The sequence below is a fragment of the Camelus dromedarius genome, chromosome 14 (assembly GCF_036321535.1).
Source record: "Camelus dromedarius isolate mCamDro1 chromosome 14, mCamDro1.pat, whole genome shotgun sequence".
Taxonomy (NCBI): domain Eukaryota; kingdom Metazoa; phylum Chordata; class Mammalia; order Artiodactyla; family Camelidae; genus Camelus; species Camelus dromedarius.
The window spans coordinates 47,913,495-47,932,623 of record NC_087449.1 but is presented as its reverse complement, the minus strand read 5'-3'; the positions used below and the strand labels follow the sequence as shown (position 1 = coordinate 47,932,623).

At 51.3% G+C, this 19,129-nt stretch overlaps 1 protein-coding gene across 3 annotated transcripts in view; it reads left to right on the top strand.

The window, feature by feature from the left end:
• ZNF362 (zinc finger protein 362) overlaps window positions 1-19,129 on the top strand; it is a 36,235-nt gene that overhangs the window by 13,628 nt on the left and 3,478 nt on the right. For all 3 annotated transcript variants that reach the window (XM_031464677.2, XM_064493790.1, XM_064493789.1), the window contains 6 exons: window positions 4,509-4,572; window positions 4,749-4,995; window positions 8,141-8,462; window positions 8,941-9,165; window positions 17,745-17,823; window positions 17,950-18,108. In XM_031464677.2, coding sequence (XP_031320537.1) covers window positions 4,509-4,572; window positions 4,749-4,995; window positions 8,141-8,462; window positions 8,941-9,165; window positions 17,745-17,823; window positions 17,950-18,108 — 1,096 coding nt within the window. The remainder of the gene's footprint in view (window positions 1-4,508; window positions 4,573-4,748; window positions 4,996-8,140; window positions 8,463-8,940; window positions 9,166-17,744; window positions 17,824-17,949; window positions 18,109-19,129) is intronic.

Here is a 19,129-nt window from a genome sequence, read left to right as displayed (position 1 = left end):
TTCTAGGTGTGGCCCAGGCTGATGGCTCCGGCCTCATGTCCTGTCTCCCAGTCCACACCGATTGCTGTGGCTCCCTTCACACATCATGTGGCTTCTCACCTCGAGGCCTTTGCTCAGGCTGCTGCTTCTGCCAGGAATGCTCCCCACTCTTCCTTTGCCTGGCCAACTCCCACTCATCCTTTAAGACCCAAAGCACGCATCACCTCCGCTGCTGGGAAGTCCTCCCTGATCCTTTCTTTCCATTCTGGGCTCTGGGCTGCTCATCCCTTACTTGGGGAATAGGAGCAAGTGACTTGCCCAAGGTCACACAGCTGGTGAGTTGGAGCCAAGATTTGAACCTATGTGCACTGGGCTCCAAATAAAGTAGGCCGTTCCATGGTCCAGGTGAGGTGATAGTAGCTAGGACTTGTGTAGAGGATTGAGTGGATTTGAGAGTGATTTTGGAAATAGAATCCTGAGGATATGACTGGGGGAGGGTCTGAGCTAGGAGGGCAGGGAGGGGACGTATTGTGGATCAGTGTCTGTGGCAGGAGCATCCAGGCAGATGGGGATGCCTGGCTCCGAGCTGGGGATGGCTAGAGGAGCACACGTCTTACATCTTACTGGAACACCAACAAGTCCAGCTCAGGCCGGCTGAGTCCGCGCAGCCCACGAGCAGTCAGGGAGGTAACTGGAAGGTGGCCTGTCGGCTTTGACTGCATGGAGGTTCCTGATGGCGTGTGACGAGTCTCATAGGCAAAAGTTCTTTTTTGCAGAAGCTTATGGGTCCCATGTCTGCTTCTTCTTCTTGGGGCAGGGTTCTTCTATTGGCCTTCAGTTCCCCGGCACTGGTCCTCACTGTGGCCCAGAGGATGGATCCAGAACGGGTGGATGGGCAGATGGGCAGACTGGCTGACTGCCAGCGGGGTGCTGTTTTCAGAGGCAGCTCTAGGTGTTTCATTCATTGACCCATCTAACTTTTTTCACCTTTTAGAGCAAGAAGAACAAAATGACAGCTTACTGGCCCCACTGTAAGGATCAGGGCTATGTGTCTCGGGACTCACAGCACAGAGTCTTGGCTTCTGTGTGGGGCTTAAAGCCCAGTCTGCATGTCCTGCCCGACCCCCAGCGTGTCTCCTCTGCCTGTCCGGCATGGACACTCAGCCCCAGCCCACCTGGCTCCTTTGCCCCAGCTTCTCCCTCTGACCTCAGTCCTCTTTGCTTCATTGTTCCCCCGCCCAGCACACTCTGATGCCTTCTCACTGCCAGCATTTCATCCCAACCCCTAGCTCGGCATTCAGGGCCCTGCCGACTGGCCTCTGTCTCTCACCACCTCATCACTCCCCAGCTCTCCCCTTGGTGCCAGTGGGTGGCTGCTCACTCTCCCAAACCTGCTTTATACTTTCATTCCTTCACAGCTGCCCTTCTGCCTTGTCAACCTGTCCTAAATGTACATCTGACCCGTCTCTCTCCCGCTTAAAATCTCTCCCTCAAGACAAGGTCAGAGCAGCTGAGGCCGGCCCTGGCCTCCTTCCCACCATGTCATGCGGGTCCTCCAGCTGCCCGGGTGCACACTCACGCCTCGCAGGCTTGTTGTGGGGCTCACATGAGATCCTCTTGATGTGCCCCCAGCCATGTGCTCAGTAAGGGCTCAGCTAGTGCTCACCCTACCACCTGCCTTCCCTGCACTAACACACAGATGTGCACCAGGGCCTGGGTCACCCACCACATCGTGAAGTTACTTAAGCTCAGCCAGAGATGGACACAGAACAATGAAGCAGAGGCTGTGCCAATCGGATTCCATGACCCAGGCCTCTCCCCTCTGCACCCTTCCCTAGCCAGGGTTAGGGGTGGTCCCTGACTGACAAGAGGCCTGAGAAGTGGCAGAGACGATGCTCGATCCCAGCTGTAGGACCTCCTACCTCCCTGACCAGGGTGGAGCTTTGGAAAGCCTAAACTTGGCATTGAATTGAAGAGGAGGTGGAGAGGGCAGCTCCCCCAGAACTGTCTGAGGAACAGTCGGGTATAGTGGGCAGTCTTGGGCCAGGGCAGGAATGAGGCAGAACAGCCTGTTTCAATCCCATTTTACAGATGAGGAAAACAGACTCAGAGCCAGTGCCCTATACTGCAGCACAGTGCTCCCTCCTGTTTCCCTGTCTGTGCAGCCAGCAGCAGAGTGCTGCCCTCCTGGTACCCTCACTTTTTCCTCTGTGAAATGGGCGTGAAGATGTTCCCTGCTTCCTAGGGCTCTGGTGAGAATGCTGCTGGGTACAGAGGGCTTTGTACACTGTCAGCAGTGTTGGATAATTGTGTGGGATGCCTTTAAAATATTTCTGATTATTTATGCCGTCATTTATTCATTCTGTCACACAACTCATGCTGCTGGTCTCCTCTGGGCCTGGGTGCCGGGGAGGCCACAATGAACCAGACAGGTGTATCCAATTCCCAGGCTTCTCTGAGGCTCCCCAGCTCCCCTCTCCCTCAGCCCTGGTGCCTTCTCACCCAGGAGCTTTACAGCTCAGACCCCTTCATGTTTTCCTCAGCGGGCGACAGCAGGAGAGGGACAGGTGTGAGGCTGCTGGATGAGCCTGTGGGGCTGTGGCCGTGCCATCCTAAGACAGGGCATAGTCACAATCCTACAGTCAGGATGCCTTGTCATTCCCTGAACAGCTAAGACTGATGAGCTGGACTTGGGAGTCGGCAGCTTAGAGTGGGAATCTCAGCTCTCTGCTTACTTGCTGTGTGACCTTGACCAAGTCACTCCATCTCTCTGAACTTCAGTTTTCTCAGTTGTGAAATGAGGATGATGAGAGTACCTGCCTTTCAGTGTCAGGGAGCCTGGCACTTGGTAAATGGCAGCCTCCTCACTGTTACTGTGTTGAGGTCTTTCTGAGAAAGGAGAAGTCCCAGTCCAGGGATCTGGAGCCGTCAGGGAGAACTCCAGGCAGGAAGTGCTTCTGGTATTGGGCTGTGAGGGATGGGCAGGGTTGGCTGGGCAAAGGGAAGGGCAGCTTGGTGTCTGCGGGTGGCAGGAGCAGAAGGGCTCTTACAGCTGCCCCAGCCACTCTAGAGGAGGCTCTTCTGATCCCCAGCCTGGCCAGACTCAGACCCAAACCGGCCCCTAGTCTGGTAGTGAGAGACAAGGATTTTTGCATACAGGTATTGAGTTATTTGCATGTGGATAATTATTCCACCAAGGACTGAGGTTGGCAAAGAAAATTTCCCGGGAGGAACCAGCTTGAGCAAATCTGATTTCTAGTCTTGACTCTGGCACCCTAGCCCTGTGGTCTTGGACAGGTCTCTTCCCCTCTCTCCAAGCCTCAGTTTCTTCACCTATAAAATGGGGTAATACCTCCTGTACCTACTTCTCAAGTAAAGATCACAAGAGATAATTCATATAAAAGATCATTCTTATAAAGTATTGAGATTAAATGGTATCCATATTGAGGGTCTTCTCCTGAAACCCTCTGCCTACAGTTCCAGTAAGAGCTTCTCCAGCTTGTAGGGCCAGGAAAAGAGGTTAAAGGCACTTCATTTCAGCCTTGCCTGTCCAAAGAAACAGTTCCGTTTAAGCAACCAATATCAGTAGGCATTTAGTAATTTCTGTAAGAGAGAGAAATAAAAGAAGTTTGATAGGGAGTGAGACTTAATGGAATAGCTGTGGCCAGCATGGTCCCTGTAAGTCACTTCTTGACTTACTCTAGGGTTGCGGGAAGACTCAAACCCTCTGGAAGACAAAGAGCTTTAAGGCCCACCCTTCGTACTGCCCTGGTTGAAAAGGCCTAACTGCACCGGGACTTGTCAGCGGTGAGGGCCACCAGACACATTGTCACATGCTTCTACTGAAGAACCTAGCCTCAGGCCTCCTCAACCCCCTCCTTAAGCACAGCGTTCTGACACATCCTTGTAGGGAAAATGTACATGGCCATGCTTATTTCTTGAGGATGACTTTCCAGAGGTACAATTTCTTGGGTCAAAGGGGAAAACTGTAATCCCTGGCTCTCCGTAAGTCATCCTGCCAAATTGCCCCTCAGAAAGGCTGTATCTGATGACCCAAGTTGCCCTCTGTGTTCCAAAGGGGCTATAGGTCAGAGGGCAGGTATCAGGGAGGGGCAGTTGCCTCTGCTCTGTGGCCATTTACAAAGTTGCCCCAGGACTCCTCAGTTTGTCTCTGGACAGCAGGCTTCTGTGTAGAATCCCTGGTCCATGGGGTTGGCTGTGGAACCGAGGGCCCTTCTGTGAAGTAGGGATTGGTCTGCCAGCATCACAGTGATGGGGGAGCTGGGAGTGCTCTGTTCTGGATATGACCTTTGTTCTCTGGGGCCCACTGAGGGAGAATTCCAGACTTTGCAGCCTGGAGATGTGGTACTCTGGCCTGGTAGGAGGCCTGCTCTGCTGCGGGGTGAGGGTCCCACGGGGGCAGGGATCCCAGACACTGGCCCAGACTTGAGTGGGCGTTGCTGATGGGAGCTTGCCCCAGGCCGGTGGGGAGGGCCCTCTTCCCTGTGACAGTCGCTCTCTCCCCGCAGGATGGCCGAGCCTCGATTTAACAACCCGTACTTCTGGCCCCCTCCTCCCACCATGCCCAGCCAGGTAAGACCGAGCATCGCACCACCGGCGCCTTCCCCCTCTTGGAGCTGCTTTGCTTTGCCCCTGGGCTTTGGCTGCGGCCTGCGGGGCGAGGGTCTCCTCGCGGGTGGCCTGGTGGCCCGGGGCCGGGGCCGGGCGTGACCCAAGCCCCCTTAGTCCCTCTCCTCTCCTGTCCACAGCTGGACAACCTGGTCCTGATTAACAAGATAAAGGAGCAGCTGATGGCAGAGAAGATCCGGCCGCCTCACCTGCCGCCCACGTCGGCCTCATCGCAGCAGCCGCTGCTAGTGCCGCCCGCGCCGGCGGAGAGCAGCCAGGCCGTCATGTCGCTGCCCAAGCTGCAGCAGGTGCCAGGCCTGCACCCGCAGGCAGTGCCGCAGCCTGACGTGGCGCTGCATGCGCGGCCGGCCACCAGCACGGTCACAGGTACGGCGGGTCTGGGCGGAGACTACCTGGGAGGGGCGTGGCCAGGATAGCCTGGGACTCGGGAAGGGGGGTGGAGGGGCTCGGAGCGAAAAACCTGGGGGGATCTCAGATCCGGCTAGTCACAGCCACCTGTACCAGGATGACCTGCCCCACTAAGTGGACCAGATAGGGCTGGAGCGGGTCACTGCCCGCAGGAGGACTCGCCGGGGAAGCCAATCCACGTAGAGAGCTTTAGGAATCCAGAGGAGAACCCTAACCAGACTTGTGTCGTGGGGCGTGAGGGAAGACTTTGTTGGAGGAGTCCATATGTGAGGAAGGGTTGGCGGCTGACAAGAGAAATGGAGGAGGAAGTAGCATGTGCGAAGCAAATATGTGTGTAGAAAGCAAGAGCAGGACAGTGTCCAATTGGGGAGGATGGAAAGATGATGATGATAATGTGGCAGCTAACTCCAGGTGAGCATGTGTATACGTATGTATAACATATACAGTAGTCGTGGCATTACTCCCAGCCCTTCTGTGCCGTGACTACTGTGAGCGTTAGGTTGCCTTACAAAGATAGCAGTTTTGTGTGGTTCACCCTAACATCTCCACTCAACAGATGAGCAAACCAGGGCACAGTTTCACAGCCAGTAAGAGGCAGAGGCAGGCAGCGTGGTTCCAGAGCCCAAGTGGGAACCCTTTGCTCTACCTGGTTCAGCCCAGGCTGGAGAGGAAGCAGGCACCAGAATTGTGAAGGGTCCTGTGGGCCACCCATGCAGTTTGGCTTTACCCCCCGGGCAGTGGGAGCCGCGGAAGGTTTTTAAGGAGGCGAGAGAAATGCTCAGATTTGGGTTAGAAAGCTGGGTCTGGCTGCTGGGTGGAGGCTGTCTTGGTGGGAGACAAGCATGGGGGCTGGGAGAGCTGCAGGAGAGGGTGGTGGCCTGGACAAGGCAGTGGCAGTGGAGATGGAGAGAAGGGGACAGGTGTGAGGTATGTCGAGGAGGAAGAGTGGACAGGGCTGGGTGCTGGGCTGGATGTAGGGGTAAGGAGCGGGAGGAGGCAAGGGAGACTCCCAGGCACTGCCTGTGAGATGGAATCGTGTAGGAGGAGGAGTGGGGTGAGGGAACCATGTGAACCCAGTCTTGGATAGGTTGAGGCTGGGGGCAGGGGGCGCATCCTGGGCAGGGTCCTGGGGCTGGGCTGCCTGGTGCCCACCTCAGAACCTGGCGGACAGGCTTTCTGGGAGGCCACTGTGGCTGGGCTTTTGTTCCTCCCCAGCTCACCCTGCTGCCAGCCAGACCCCCCTGCCTCTCTCCCCCTCTCCCTCCTCCCTCGCAGAGATACCCAAGAATTATGGAGCCCAGTGAGCCTCCCCCTGGTGAGGCCCCAGCCACACTCTGCACGTTTCTTTCTTATGATTTTATTAAATTTATTTTTCATTATAAAAGTTATATTAAAAAAGTAATATAAGCATATTAAGGGAAATTTGGGGAAAAAAAGAGAAACTAAGAAAAAAAATCACTCATAATCCCCAGCTTGTAACCCAGTAGCTTAGAGAGACTTTTAGTCCATTTCCTTCCTTTTGTATCTTTTTTATTTTTAATATGTGTGTGTTTTGCTGAGCTTGTGGTAGGGCTGTACCCATGACTTTAACCGTTTTTTCCTGCTCACCATTCTATCATAAATATATTTAGTGCATTCTTTTTAATTATAAAGGGAATTCACAGCATTATAAAACATTTAGAAATTGCAGACAGGGTGAAAGAGAAAAAAATTTGCCCTAGTCCTGCTATTGTTAGCATTTTCTTGTCTTCTCTATAATTTATTTTATTTTATCCTTTAATCACAGATGTAAAAAATGGATGAATTCACCAGGTAAAAAATTTAAATAATATGGAAGCAGAGAATCAAAGTATGAAACTCTCCTTTTACCAACAAATTCTCCTCCCTCCCTAGAGAGAACCATAATTTACACACAATTTAGTTTGGGGTGTCTCTTCTCAGATCTATTCCTATGTTTTCACACACATTTACTGTCTGTATATACGTATGTAGTTTGGATTTTAAACAGAGGGGTTCATTCTGTCTGTGATTTGCTTTTTGACCTGATAGCACGTTTCTCTGTCACTGCACGACACCTGTCTTATTTCCGTGGCTTCCCATTCCTCTGTATTGAAGATAGCACACATCTCTTTACAAAGCCCGTGCTGAGGACAAGCAGGTTGTGTCCAGTTTTGTTTGATCACGGTTTTGTATGGATGATCTTTGTGCTCATGTGCAAATATCTCTTTATGGGAGATTTCTACAATTAGACTTGCTTCATCAAAAGTTATGTACATTTAAAATTTTAATGGCCGTTGCCAAACCTCTTTCATAAACGTTGAGAAGCCTTCCACCAGCATGTATGACACACAAAAGATACTTGTGCCAACTCTGGATATTATCTTTTTAGTGCACAAAATTTTATGTTTTTTTTTTTTTAAAGCAGTTTAACCACGTAATAGATACCATTTTCATCTTTTTGTCTATTCAACCTGATGTTGTAAATGTTTCAAGACCCCTCATTTTTAAAAGAATAACTTTTTACTGCGGAAGTTAAAAAAAAAAAAAGAAAAAAGTTCATTGTCAAAGAATCAGAAAATACAATTAAGCCCTTAAATTTTTTAAAAAATTACTCTTAATTCTATCACCCATATCACATTTTGGGGCATCTCCCTCTCCTACTTATTTTTCTGTGCCTTAACATTTTCTTTTTTTTATGAACATAATCTCCTTTTTAATGAGCAATTAATGTTCAGTAGAGAAGATTGATAGCAATTTATTGTACCCCTTCCCTAATAGTGCATATTTCAATTGCCTCTAATTTCTGCTATTATAAATAACACAATAGTGAACATCTTTGTGCCTCAGTTTTTTGTTTGATATTTTTGTTTGAATGAGTTTTAAAGTGCTCCTGCCTTCTAACTCAGTTTAGGCCCTAGGTATCTAAGGCATCTCACACATCCACAAGCTCTCATTTAGTTACAACCCTGAGTAGTAATTTACAGAGGGAAAGGGAGGCTCAGAAAAGCTGGTGAGGTGCCAAAGTCACACAGCGGGGTGGCGGGGGCTGAGCCGGCCTCTGCAGCTTCCCCTCACCCCATCCCCTACCCCTATGTCTTCGCAGGTCTGGGGCTCTCCTCCCGGACCCCGGCTGTGAGCACGTCTGAGTCGAGCGCAGGCACGGGTACCAGCACCCCGTCCACACCCACCACCACCAGCCAGAGCCGCCTCATCGCCTCGTCCCCCACCCTCATCTCAGGGATCACCAGCCCCCCCCTCCTGGACTCCATCAAGACAATCCAGGGCCACGGCCTGCTTGGCCCCCCCAAGTCCGAGCGCGGCCGAAAAAAGATCAAGGCGGAGAACCCAGGGGGGCCGCCTGTCCTCGTAGTCCCTTACCCCATCCTGGCCTCGGGCGAGACTGCCAAGGAGGGCAAGACATACAGGTGGGGTTCTCGGTGGGAGGGGGGTCCAGGTGGGCTTGGGGCAGAGGCCAGTGCCCAGGGCTGCTGCAGGAGCCCAGCAGTAGGGGACTGGGAAGAGGAGCCCCAGAGGCTGAGAGTGGGGGCTGAGGTCTGGAGGGATGTGGTCTCCCAGCCAGCCTCACCCACATCCCCTTCAGAGGTGGTCTCTGGCTGCAGCAGCCCCCACCCCAGCCTGGGATTGTGAGAGCCCATTTCCTCTTCTCTTCAAGCAGTGTTCTTACCCCTCAAGGTTTGAATCATCTGGAAAGCTTTCCAGAATGGAGGGTGTGTGGGTTGGGAGCCTGCCCTCTATTTTTCTCAGGGGGCCCATGCTCCCAGACACTCAAAGGAAGGCTCTGTCCCTGGTGTAGGGTCTCTCTGATGTAGAAGGTCTCCCCTGAGCTGCGCAGGCGTGGGATGGGCGGGTCTTCCCAGGTGTGAACCTGCCTCTTGCCCACAGGTGTAAAGTGTGCCCGCTGACCTTTTTCACCAAGTCAGAGATGCAGATCCACTCCAAGTCACACACAGAGGCCAAGCCCCACAAGTGCCCGCACTGCTCCAAGTCCTTTGCCAACGCCTCCTACCTGGCCCAGCACCTGCGCATCCACTTGGGCGTCAAGCCCTACCACTGCTCCTACTGTGATAAGTCCTTCCGACAGCTCTCCCACCTCCAACAGCACACCAGGTGAGTGGCCTGCCTGCTGCCGCCCTACTGCAGCCGGTTGCAGCTCAGCACCTGCGCCTGGGGCCCGGACCAGGTGCACGGAGGGGCAAGGACTCCTCTAGGTGCCTGTTGCCCTCAGGGTCAAGACCAAATTCCTTTGCTTGGCATTTGAGGCCTTTTATGATGTGGCCTCTGGGGACCTCACTGGCCTCGGCTCTCACGACTGCACTGCCCTTTCCACTGTTTTTTATCTGTAGGTTTTTGCATGTGCTGTTGCCTTTACCTAAAAACCCTCCCCCTCCTTTACCCTGTTTCTCTGGCCCTCTCCTTTCCATCCCTCAGTCCAGCTTCCTCCAGGAAGTCCTCCTGGGTCCCCCTGAGCTGGTTGCACAGGCCCTGGCTTTCCCCATCCCAGCAGTAGTAGACTGTCTTTGGCTTCCCTGGTTATTTGCCCACCACCCCCAATATATCGGGAGCTCTTGAAAGCAAGGGCTGAGTCTCCTCCATTTCCACATCCCCAGTGGGTGGCATGTAATGAGCATTGAGGCATTTGTTTAATATTTGTGGAATAAATAGAACTAGCTTTTATAAGGCAGATGATTCATCCATTTAACAGGTATTTACAGAGCCTCTCCTATGTGCCAGACATGCCCCTGGGTGCTTGGGAATACGTCAGTGAACAAAACAGACACAAATTCCTGCCCTCTTAGGGTGTACAGTCTAGTCAAATGTGTGAAAGGGAGATTCAGAGAGCCATGCTTTAAGGAAAGAGAAGTTTTTGCAGGGGAATGCAGACATCAGAAAGGCTGGCTTGCCAAATAAAAATACCATAGGTATTTAAAGAAATAAACTAAAGGTTACCAAAATTACAGTTCATCTCTTCAGAGGGGAAGAAACACAGCGGTTTTATCACCTGGTGGTTATCATATCCATAAGCGTGGCTGTGTGCCTCCCAGTATTGGCATTGTGAGAGTCGGAGGTGAAATTGTTCTTGCTGGGGAGGTTGCAACGCACAGGAAGCGCTCAAGGTGTTCTCTTTGGGGGATGAATGCTAGACAGAGGGTTTCTGTTCTGTTGTTGTGGTTATTTATTCGTTTCTCTCCATCAGCTTCATATGCTTCATCCCAGGGTGTGAGATGTTTTGTCTGTTTCTCTGACTTGGGGGTGTGATGAGTGGGTTTGATAGTAAGAAACAAACATCAGGAGGGCAGCAGGACACAGCACGTCTGCTTTTCTTGTTCCCATGCCCCCTGAGATGTGGGCTTGACTACACTGGTGTGTTTTGGAAGCTTTCTAATTTTGCCATTAATTTATGTTTTTGAAGTTTGGCTAGTTTCCGTACACAGGTATATGTCACGGGGTGCAAATCAATAAACAAAGTCCTCCTGGTTGTATGGTTATTAAAATTTGAGTATGTGACCCCAAGGTTTGAGAGTTAACTTCTGCCAGGAGACTTTGTAAAGCATCTAAGATCTAAGTTCCTGTCTAAAGTACCCTCTCCTCTTGGAGACTCCCCACATTGGTCAGTGTTTCTGGGCTGGCAGGAATGGCTTTTTCCATAATCTTAAAGGCAGGGATTCCACAAGCCATGCAGTGGATTCAGTCCAGTTTCCTGGGAGCCAGGGGAGGCTGCATTCCCACTTACGAAGTCCAGGCCTTGTTTCTTATTATCAGGCTTGTCATGCCTAATGAAATGAAATTTGTTTTTAAATGTGACATTTCTGGCATGGTCATGGTTACAAATTTGATTTACTAGATTATAACTTGTTAGAAGAGAGGACAGATTTCTTAGTGAACCTATTTACAGAAACTAATGGTCATGAAAAAGACAAGGTCTCAGTAAAGGCACTTGGGATAATTTTTTTTAGCAATTGTTCTGAGTGGTTTTATAGACCAGGCCAATTACATGTTTTAAACAATGAAACTATTATCTTTAAATTTCCTTGCTAATTCATTAGATATATCTAATTTTTATAGACCACCCCCCCTCCAGCCCCGCCCGTCCCCTGAATTGTGAAGGGTTAGGTGGAGCAAGGCACATTTAAGGAATATTCCCCTCCAGTTTGTTCAAATATAGCCTCCTAAATTGAGGCTTAGAGATAGATCAAAGAAAACAAAAAGGTTTCCTCATATGCCCATTAGAAAATAGAACATTAACCACAGTGAAATCACTTTCATCCAGTTCTAGGCCATAATTCCTGTTTCTTGGCTAGTTAGTCTGCTTTGCAAAATTGTCTGCTTCTGTACCCAAGACTCTCGGATCCTGCCTTGGTCTTGGGCAGTGTCGGGTCACGGTGATGGGTCCACGTGGGAACCTGTGCCTCTCTGTCTCTTCCCCGAAGTATGGAGAGCCAGTGCGGTGGTACAGTCCTCCACTGAGGCTCATCTCATGATGTTTCTTTCAGAAGATTCAGTCCCTGACCTGAAGCACAGGTGTGAGCTGGGGAATAAGACCTGTTAATAAGACTAAACGACTCTGGTCCATTTATTATGTAATCAACACATTCAGAATGGAGGAGAATGGAGTCCTCCATCCAGGTATAACGCATGATCAATTTTTCAGATTCAGAGCGTATTCTATGCAGCAAAGGCATTGACCCATCGTCACAGCCTTTTAATTGATCTCATAAAGCATATTTTATGATTGGCGCTAGTAAGTGTAGTTAAATCTAGGGAAAAAAAATCTTTTTAAAGACATTTGTCGTGGATACTTGTGGTGCCAGCCTCTACATGAAAAGAAATTGTTGGGTTTTTTCCTCTATCTTAAGAAGTACACACACACACATGTATCATACACAATTATGTATTATATATGATATTACTCTATATTCTATTTACATAAATTGTATATAATTACACACACACACATATCAAGTTAACTCAGGGAGATGGAGCGTCTCTTCTTTGGATTTGCCAGCTTTCTTATACTGGAAACTTCATAGGACAGCTCTCACTCTAGTGCTTGGCTAATTAAAAATGTGGAGAATACCAAATATGCCCTCACTGGGAGCTTTTATAAAGCGGGGGAGCAAATCTCTGGGTTTGCCCAGTGGCCAGGGAAACTCCAAGAGCATTTGGCTGTAAAGGATACCTTGACATCTTACTATTTTGAACGTGGGGCCTGGATTTGAGAAGGGCCGTAGCACACAGTTGGCGGTGGAGACCATGTGAGCGTCAGTCTGCTAGGAAATAAACACAGTAGCAAGTAATAATTAGTGAGTCCGAGTGTTTTCAGACATCGATGTTTATTTAAAAATAGTATTTAAGACCACGACCAAACAGGCAAAAAGAAATTAATAGGCCCTGAGGGAGAGTATTTTATCAGAATGTCCCTTGTCCAGGGATCCTATTCTGTTCCTAAGGGCACAATTTTTTCTCTCTCTGTCTTTTTTTCTTTTGAGTGATTTGAGTTCATGGTGGTTGGAAACCAAACCAGCAACATAAGAGGGTCCTATCAACATATAAAGACAAATTAGTCATCCCGTGGTGGCATATATAATTAAACCAGTGCAGCCTAACCCAGTGACAAAGAGATGAGTGTCCCAAATGCCCTCAAGTCCCAGAATCATTTAGACAAACAAGCAAAAGAAGCTAAACATGAAGAAGCCACCGGATTCCAGGTCGCTTGTGCCCTGCCATTCCACGGAGACTCTCTTCTGGTTTGTGCTCATCAGTAGGGAACCAGATAGTCAGACATCTAATCAAATCCATCTTCCCAACATCATGCCAGTCATAAGGGGGTACAAGAAGGTCATGTCCAAAACGGAACCAGCCCCCATCATGTAATAAATGTCGGTCTAGAAGCAGGATGAGCAGAAACCCCCAGGAGGTGACAATGAGCATTTTCAGGGCAGGTAACATCATTGCATGGCCCTGGCGACCCTGGAGCATCTTGATGGGACCTCCATCTGTCAAAAGAAGGCACCACAAGTGAAGAAAAGCAGGTGTTTGCACAGCGTTTGCAGAAATCCAGACTCCAGAAGGGTCAGCCTGGTAAATAATAAAGACCACATGTATTTAAGGAGAAAATAACAGGAATTTGTCCTGAGGTCTGTTCATGATATACAGCAGTTGTCTCGTGCAGTTAGCATCTGGATAAGATCACGTATCCGTAGATGTCGTGATGTTGGGTCAGGGGTAGCGTGGCTCTACAAGGCAGTCAGGGAGGTATAGGGAGGGGCTCAGCGTTTTTCCTGTTTGGGGAGCATATGCTGGACACAGTGACTCTGGATTTGTTTCTTTACTTCCTCAGGCTGCAGAATGGTTTGCGCCTTTGTTTTTCTTCTCCTGGCTGTGATGTTGTGTACCTGTGTGAGGATAATTGTGATAGGGGCAGGTGTTATTCTGCTTTCTCGAGTGTGATGACGGAAGTGGTAATAACATCTTAGCAACAACTATTCCCCATCAGAGAGCTCCCAAGTGTGTGGCCCTGCGTAAGGTGATTACATACAAGGTGTCCATAAAGTCCTTGCACAGTGTGAATTTGTTTCTTAAATAAGAGAAAATGAATCTGAAAAATGCAACGGAAAGGGAACCAACTCAGGGAAGGTTAACTTTCACTGTATCTCCCATCGTTTCAGTTAGGAAGCACAGCATGACTGAAGCCATTCGATAGAATGTGCCGTTTATTACCTGGAAAATGAAAGATAAATGATAACTAACGAACCCTCGATAATTTTATTTAAACATCAAATAAATTCCCCGTTTGTTGTTTTTCATAAATTGTTTATCTTAAATAGACAAGAGTGTATTAAAAACTAACACTGTGGAGGGGAGGGTATAGCTCAATGGTGGAGTTCTTGCCTAGCATGCACGAGGTCCTGGGTTCAATCCCTGGTACCTCCACTGAAAAGTAAATTTTAAAAACTTGATTACTTCAATCCCCCCCAAAACAAACAAACAAAAACAAACAAACAAACAAACCCTAACACTGTGAAAATATCTTCGGCATGCCCTTTATGTCAGTTACATAATCCTTATTACAGTCCCCATATTAGAGGCAGGGAAACTGGGGTTCAGGGTGGCAAAGTCACTTGCCCAAGGCCACCCTGCTAAAAGGAGGCAGAAGTGAGGTGCGAGCCAGAGCACCAGCGAGCAGCCCGTGCCTCTGAGGAAGGCTGGAGCTGGGGATGTCAGGCTGCCGAGGAAGCTCAGGTGGGGGCGGGGTGCCAGGCAGGAGAGCAAGGCAAGTCTTTGGGCCCCAGGGTGGGGCTGGGGCCGTGCGGGTAAAGGAGCAGCCCAGGGGCACCAAGTTCAGCTCCACTTCCCTGCGTTGCCCACGCCTGGAGGTGGTGGTGAGGCCCCGTCACTGCAGATGTGGGAGTCAGGGCTGGACGCTCCCCTGGTGGGAAGATGCCCTACAGAGAGAGGGTTCTGATGTTGGAATTTAGGGCTTGGCCCTGACTTGAAGTTCAGGAGCTGAAGAGCCCACAGGCCATTTACCAGTGGGAACTTTGTCTCCCTGAATCCCCTCTGAGCCAGCCCAGTGCTGGGTGCCACGCATAATGACAGACCAGTGGTCAGAGGTAGGCTCTGGGCCAAAGGAACTCCCACCATGACCTGAGAGGCTGGTGAATGTGAACATTTCCATGAACGAGGGAAGTATGTGATGGAGGTAGGGGAGGATCATTTGAATTGGGTGTTGAAGGATCCATAGACCTCCCTGGTGAGAGATGGGAACAATGTTCCTGGCAGGGGGAGTGGCATAAGCAAAGGCTCAGAGGCTTGCTGGGGGTTATGCGTGCACGTGTGTGTGGGGAGGTTGGTAAGATGTCCCAAGGCTCCACTGGGGAGACCAGTGGTTGGGGGGAGGGTGCTTTAGGCCTCGAATGATGGAGTAGGGAATTTGGATTCCACCCTGGAAAGGGGGGATGCAAAAGTGGGGGGTGCCAAGCCAGGCTGTGACAAGGTCAGCTCCCTACGCTGCTGTAGTGGTGGAGGTCAGGAGGGGAGAGGTTGAGCCTGGGAGTCCCGGTAGGAGGCCAGAGGGGATGTCCCCTGGTCAGGAGGGCTTGGCTGGGTCCCCAGGGAAGGACCTGAAGTCCCTGGAGGACCATCAGTCAGTTAGTCAACAAACACTTGTGAAATGCCCCTGAGGAATGGGTAGTGGTGATTATGTGGAGCATATTACTGTTGTCAGTGATGGACTTCAGGGGGAAAGAACTCCCCTGCCCTCTTTCAGTGAGTCCTTTCTGCTGAGTCTGTGCCAGGCCCTGGGATGATGGTGCTGGATGAGACTAAGGAGGGAAGCAGCCAAGAAAACAGTGACCAGATGTGGACACAGTACGTGCCCACACACAGACTTCTGCTCAGGGGTGAGCTGCAGGGGCCAGGCCTAGTGTGGGGGTCAGGAAAAGCTACCCTGATCAAGGGGCTTTCATACTGAGAATGGTTGTCTGGGTTGTAGCCAGGTGCTGGCTGAGGGAAAAGTGCCTGGAGGAGGAGCAGCCGTGGATGACAGACAGGGTCAGAAGGGATGTGCATGCTCGCGGGGCCAGAGGAAGGCCGGCGGGGCTGGAGCCTTGGGGTCGGGGAGAGGTGTGGCTTGGGCAGCAATGGGAGGTGAGTACTCAGGTGGGCATCGTGCGGTTTGAAACAAATCAGTGCATGTCCCGTGGTCCCTCGGTCCCCTCTGCCACCTGACCCCTAGCTGACCAAGTTCTGCAGCCTTGGAGGGGAACGAGGATTGGGTAAAATGGAGGGGATTCTGCAATAGGTGGAGCTGGTCCAGGTGACCCTTAAGGTCCTTCCATTGTAGAGATGGGATGCAGTAGCCTGAGATTATGTCCCCAAACATGTAATGCCCCCAAATGTACAGGTAGAACAGGGATCCTCAGAACTGGGCCAGCCCAGCTCCACCTGGCCAGTCTCCTTGCAGCCTCTGGACTGGGCCCTGGGCCTTGCACCTGAGATGAGCTGTCCCTGCCCTTGGGATTCCCTGTCTAGTAGGGGAGACATAGGAGGGGCGGCCCCGTTGCTGAGGACATACTCCGGGCACAGGGGTGGCGGGCAGAAGCATCAATCAGACACGGTTGCCAGACGAGAAATGTTTCTCTGACCAGGACACAGGGTGCAGGAGCAGGGAGGTGAGGCCAAACCACACATGAAGGGCCTCGAATGACACACTAAGGAATCTGGACCATCAGTCACGGTCCTGGGCTTACTGATGGCAGGGACTTTATCCCAGCCTGACTAGCATGGGACCTGGCTGGACGGGCCTTTGTTTGTTTGATGAGTCTGTTCCTGGGCAGAGCAAACCCAGGCAGTGAGGCCGGCTGGTGCTTCAGGGGAGTCAGACCGCATGGCCAGAGCTGAATTTTCCCTCCACCTTATGCTCATCGGCAACTTAGGCAAAAGAGGTTCGTGTCCAGCCCGCATTTCATCACCCACCTGCTTGGCACAAGATTCACTGGAACAGATGATTGAAGACAAGCCTAGGAGAGCAGGGAAGGCCTGACATCCTGGCCTCCGTGTGTGCCCCACTCCCCAGCCCACGTAGGCACCTCTCTGCGTCCCCTCTGTCCTCATCTGGCTGGTAGACAACACAGTCTGCAGCAGCTGACAGAAAACAGCTGTCAGCCTTCAAGTCACTGCTCCCAAGTCATCTTCTCAGTGGGAACTCTGACCACCCCATTTAAGATCGCACCCCCTGTCCCGGTTCTCATGACCCCCTCACCTTACTCTGTTTCCTCTCTTAGCACTTACCACCTCCTACACGTGCTTTACTGACTGACTTCATGCTTGTTGTTTGTCTCCACGAGGCAATGGGGTTTGTCTGTTTTGTTCACTAATAGGTTCCAAGCACCCAGGTTGGTGCCTGGTGCATGGGTACTTGATGTAACAATTGTTAAATGAATTAATAATAATAATAATAATAATACTGGCAAGTGTTTTTGGAGGGCTGACTTGGTTAAGCCCCTTCCACATATTATCTAATGTAATATTCACAAAGCCCAGCAGGGTTGGGACTCTTTTTTTTTTTTTTTGCCCATTTTGCAGATGTGGAAACCGAGGCTTGGTAATTTGACCAAGGTCACCCAGCTAGTAAGTGGTAGAGTTAGGGTGGTCACAGGGGCTCATAGGGAGGACATGAGGGCCTGACCTTCAGGGCCATCTTGTCCAGCATTCTCTCAGTAGCTGGGGTGACCAGGTAGCCATCATGGACATATGCCTGACATGGGGAGGAGGCAGGAAACAGAAATTTGAGGCCAACTGGAGGGAAATGTCTCCTTCTGAGAAAGACGCAGGATGGGCAGGGAAGGTCCTGGCCAAGCTATGAATCTTTTCAGTGAGTGGTCTGCTGCTGGCTTTTTTAGAAAAGGGGCAGAATGTCTCTGTGATGATCGGGAGTCCTGGGCCGGGTTTCTGAGTCTGTGCTGGTTCAGCGGGGACCTGCAGGGACCGTGGAGGATCTGGTCAGACTGGAGGTGGGAGGCCAGAGAAGAAAGTAGGGAAGGCCTTTGAAGGCCCAGCTCTTGCTGGGGCTCCCTCGGCAGGCTTGGGGGCCAGAGGTGTGTGCGGGCCAGCCAGGGGCCATGGGGCTGGAGCTGGCCTGGGGGATCTGCCAGGGGCTCACCCTGACAGCTGGCTGCCCGTTGCAGAATCCACACAGGCGACAGACCCTACAAGTGCCCACATCCTGGCTGCGAAAAGGCTTTCACTCAGCTCTCCAACCTCCAGGTGAGTGCCTGCCCACCTCCACCTGCCAGGCGCACACAGCCCCTCTCCTGCCCAAAGGGGAGCATGGGGATGGGGTGGGTCTGGGGGAGCCCAGCCCCTCCCGACCCCCTGCTATGCTCCCCGCAGTCTCACCAGCGCCAGCACAACAAGGACAAGCCCTACAAGTGTCCCAACTGCTACCGGGCCTACTCGGACTCCGCCTCCCTGCAGATCCACCTCTCTGCCCACGCCATCAAGCACGCCAAGGCCTATTGCTGCAGCATGTGCGGGCGGGCCTACACCTCGGTGAGTGCCCGCCTCCTGTCCCCGGCAGCCTCCGGTCTGCACTGACTCTCCGCATTCCCCAGAAAAGGAAACTGAGGCCCAGAGAGGGGCTGTGCCTCCCCACCCCAGATCACAGTGAGTGGGAGAGCCACGGCTTCTGCCCCCCAGTTCTGTTTTAGGGCACCTCAGGCAGAGCTCCCTCCAGGCAGCCTTTAGCCTGGGTTCCCAAGGTGTGGTTTCTCCCCTGCAGTGGTGAGGGGCCTGGCACCCTGGTGAGAGCCAAGGAGGGAGAAGCACCTTTCCTCACTAGGGAGGCTGCAACCCCCATCATGGCCACAAGGTGGCACAGTGACCTGGCCCAGAGCCACCCTCATCTCCCAGGAAAGACCCAGACGGCATCAGAAAGGTGCCTGCCTGCTGTCCCTGGGTGGGAATCTCCCTAAACAAGGGCTTTTCAGACCAAGATGAGGGAGTCCAGGTGAGTTACTTGAGTGTGTGTTTCTGACTAATCAAATATTCTGGGTAACTGACTCCCATGTATACCTAGACAGAGATCACGGAGTCTCCATCTGCAAAATGGAGGAGGTAATAGTTCCTCAGTTGCAGGGCTGTTGGCTGGCAGAGTCTATGCCTGATAAACCTTAGGTAACACGAGTCTACTCACTCACTGTTTACTGAACACTTGTGCCAGGCACTTGAGACTCAGGATGAATCAAACAGACATATTCTTTGCCCCAGGGAGGTTGGAGTCTACTGCTGGAGACAGATAATAAACAAGTACCCACACAAATAAATATGTAATGACAAACTGTGGTAACTGATCTAAGGAGGGTTTCTCAACCTCGGCCTGTGTTGACACTTTTGCTGAGGGGGCTGTCCCGTGCTTTGTAGGATGTTTAGCAACATCCTTGGCCTCTGCCTACTAGCAGCCCCTCCCCAAGTTGTGACAACCAAAAATGCCTCCGGACTTTCCCAAGTGTCCCCTGGGGGGCAAAACCGCCTCTGAGCCACTGCTATAAAGGAAAAAGGAAACACATGTTTT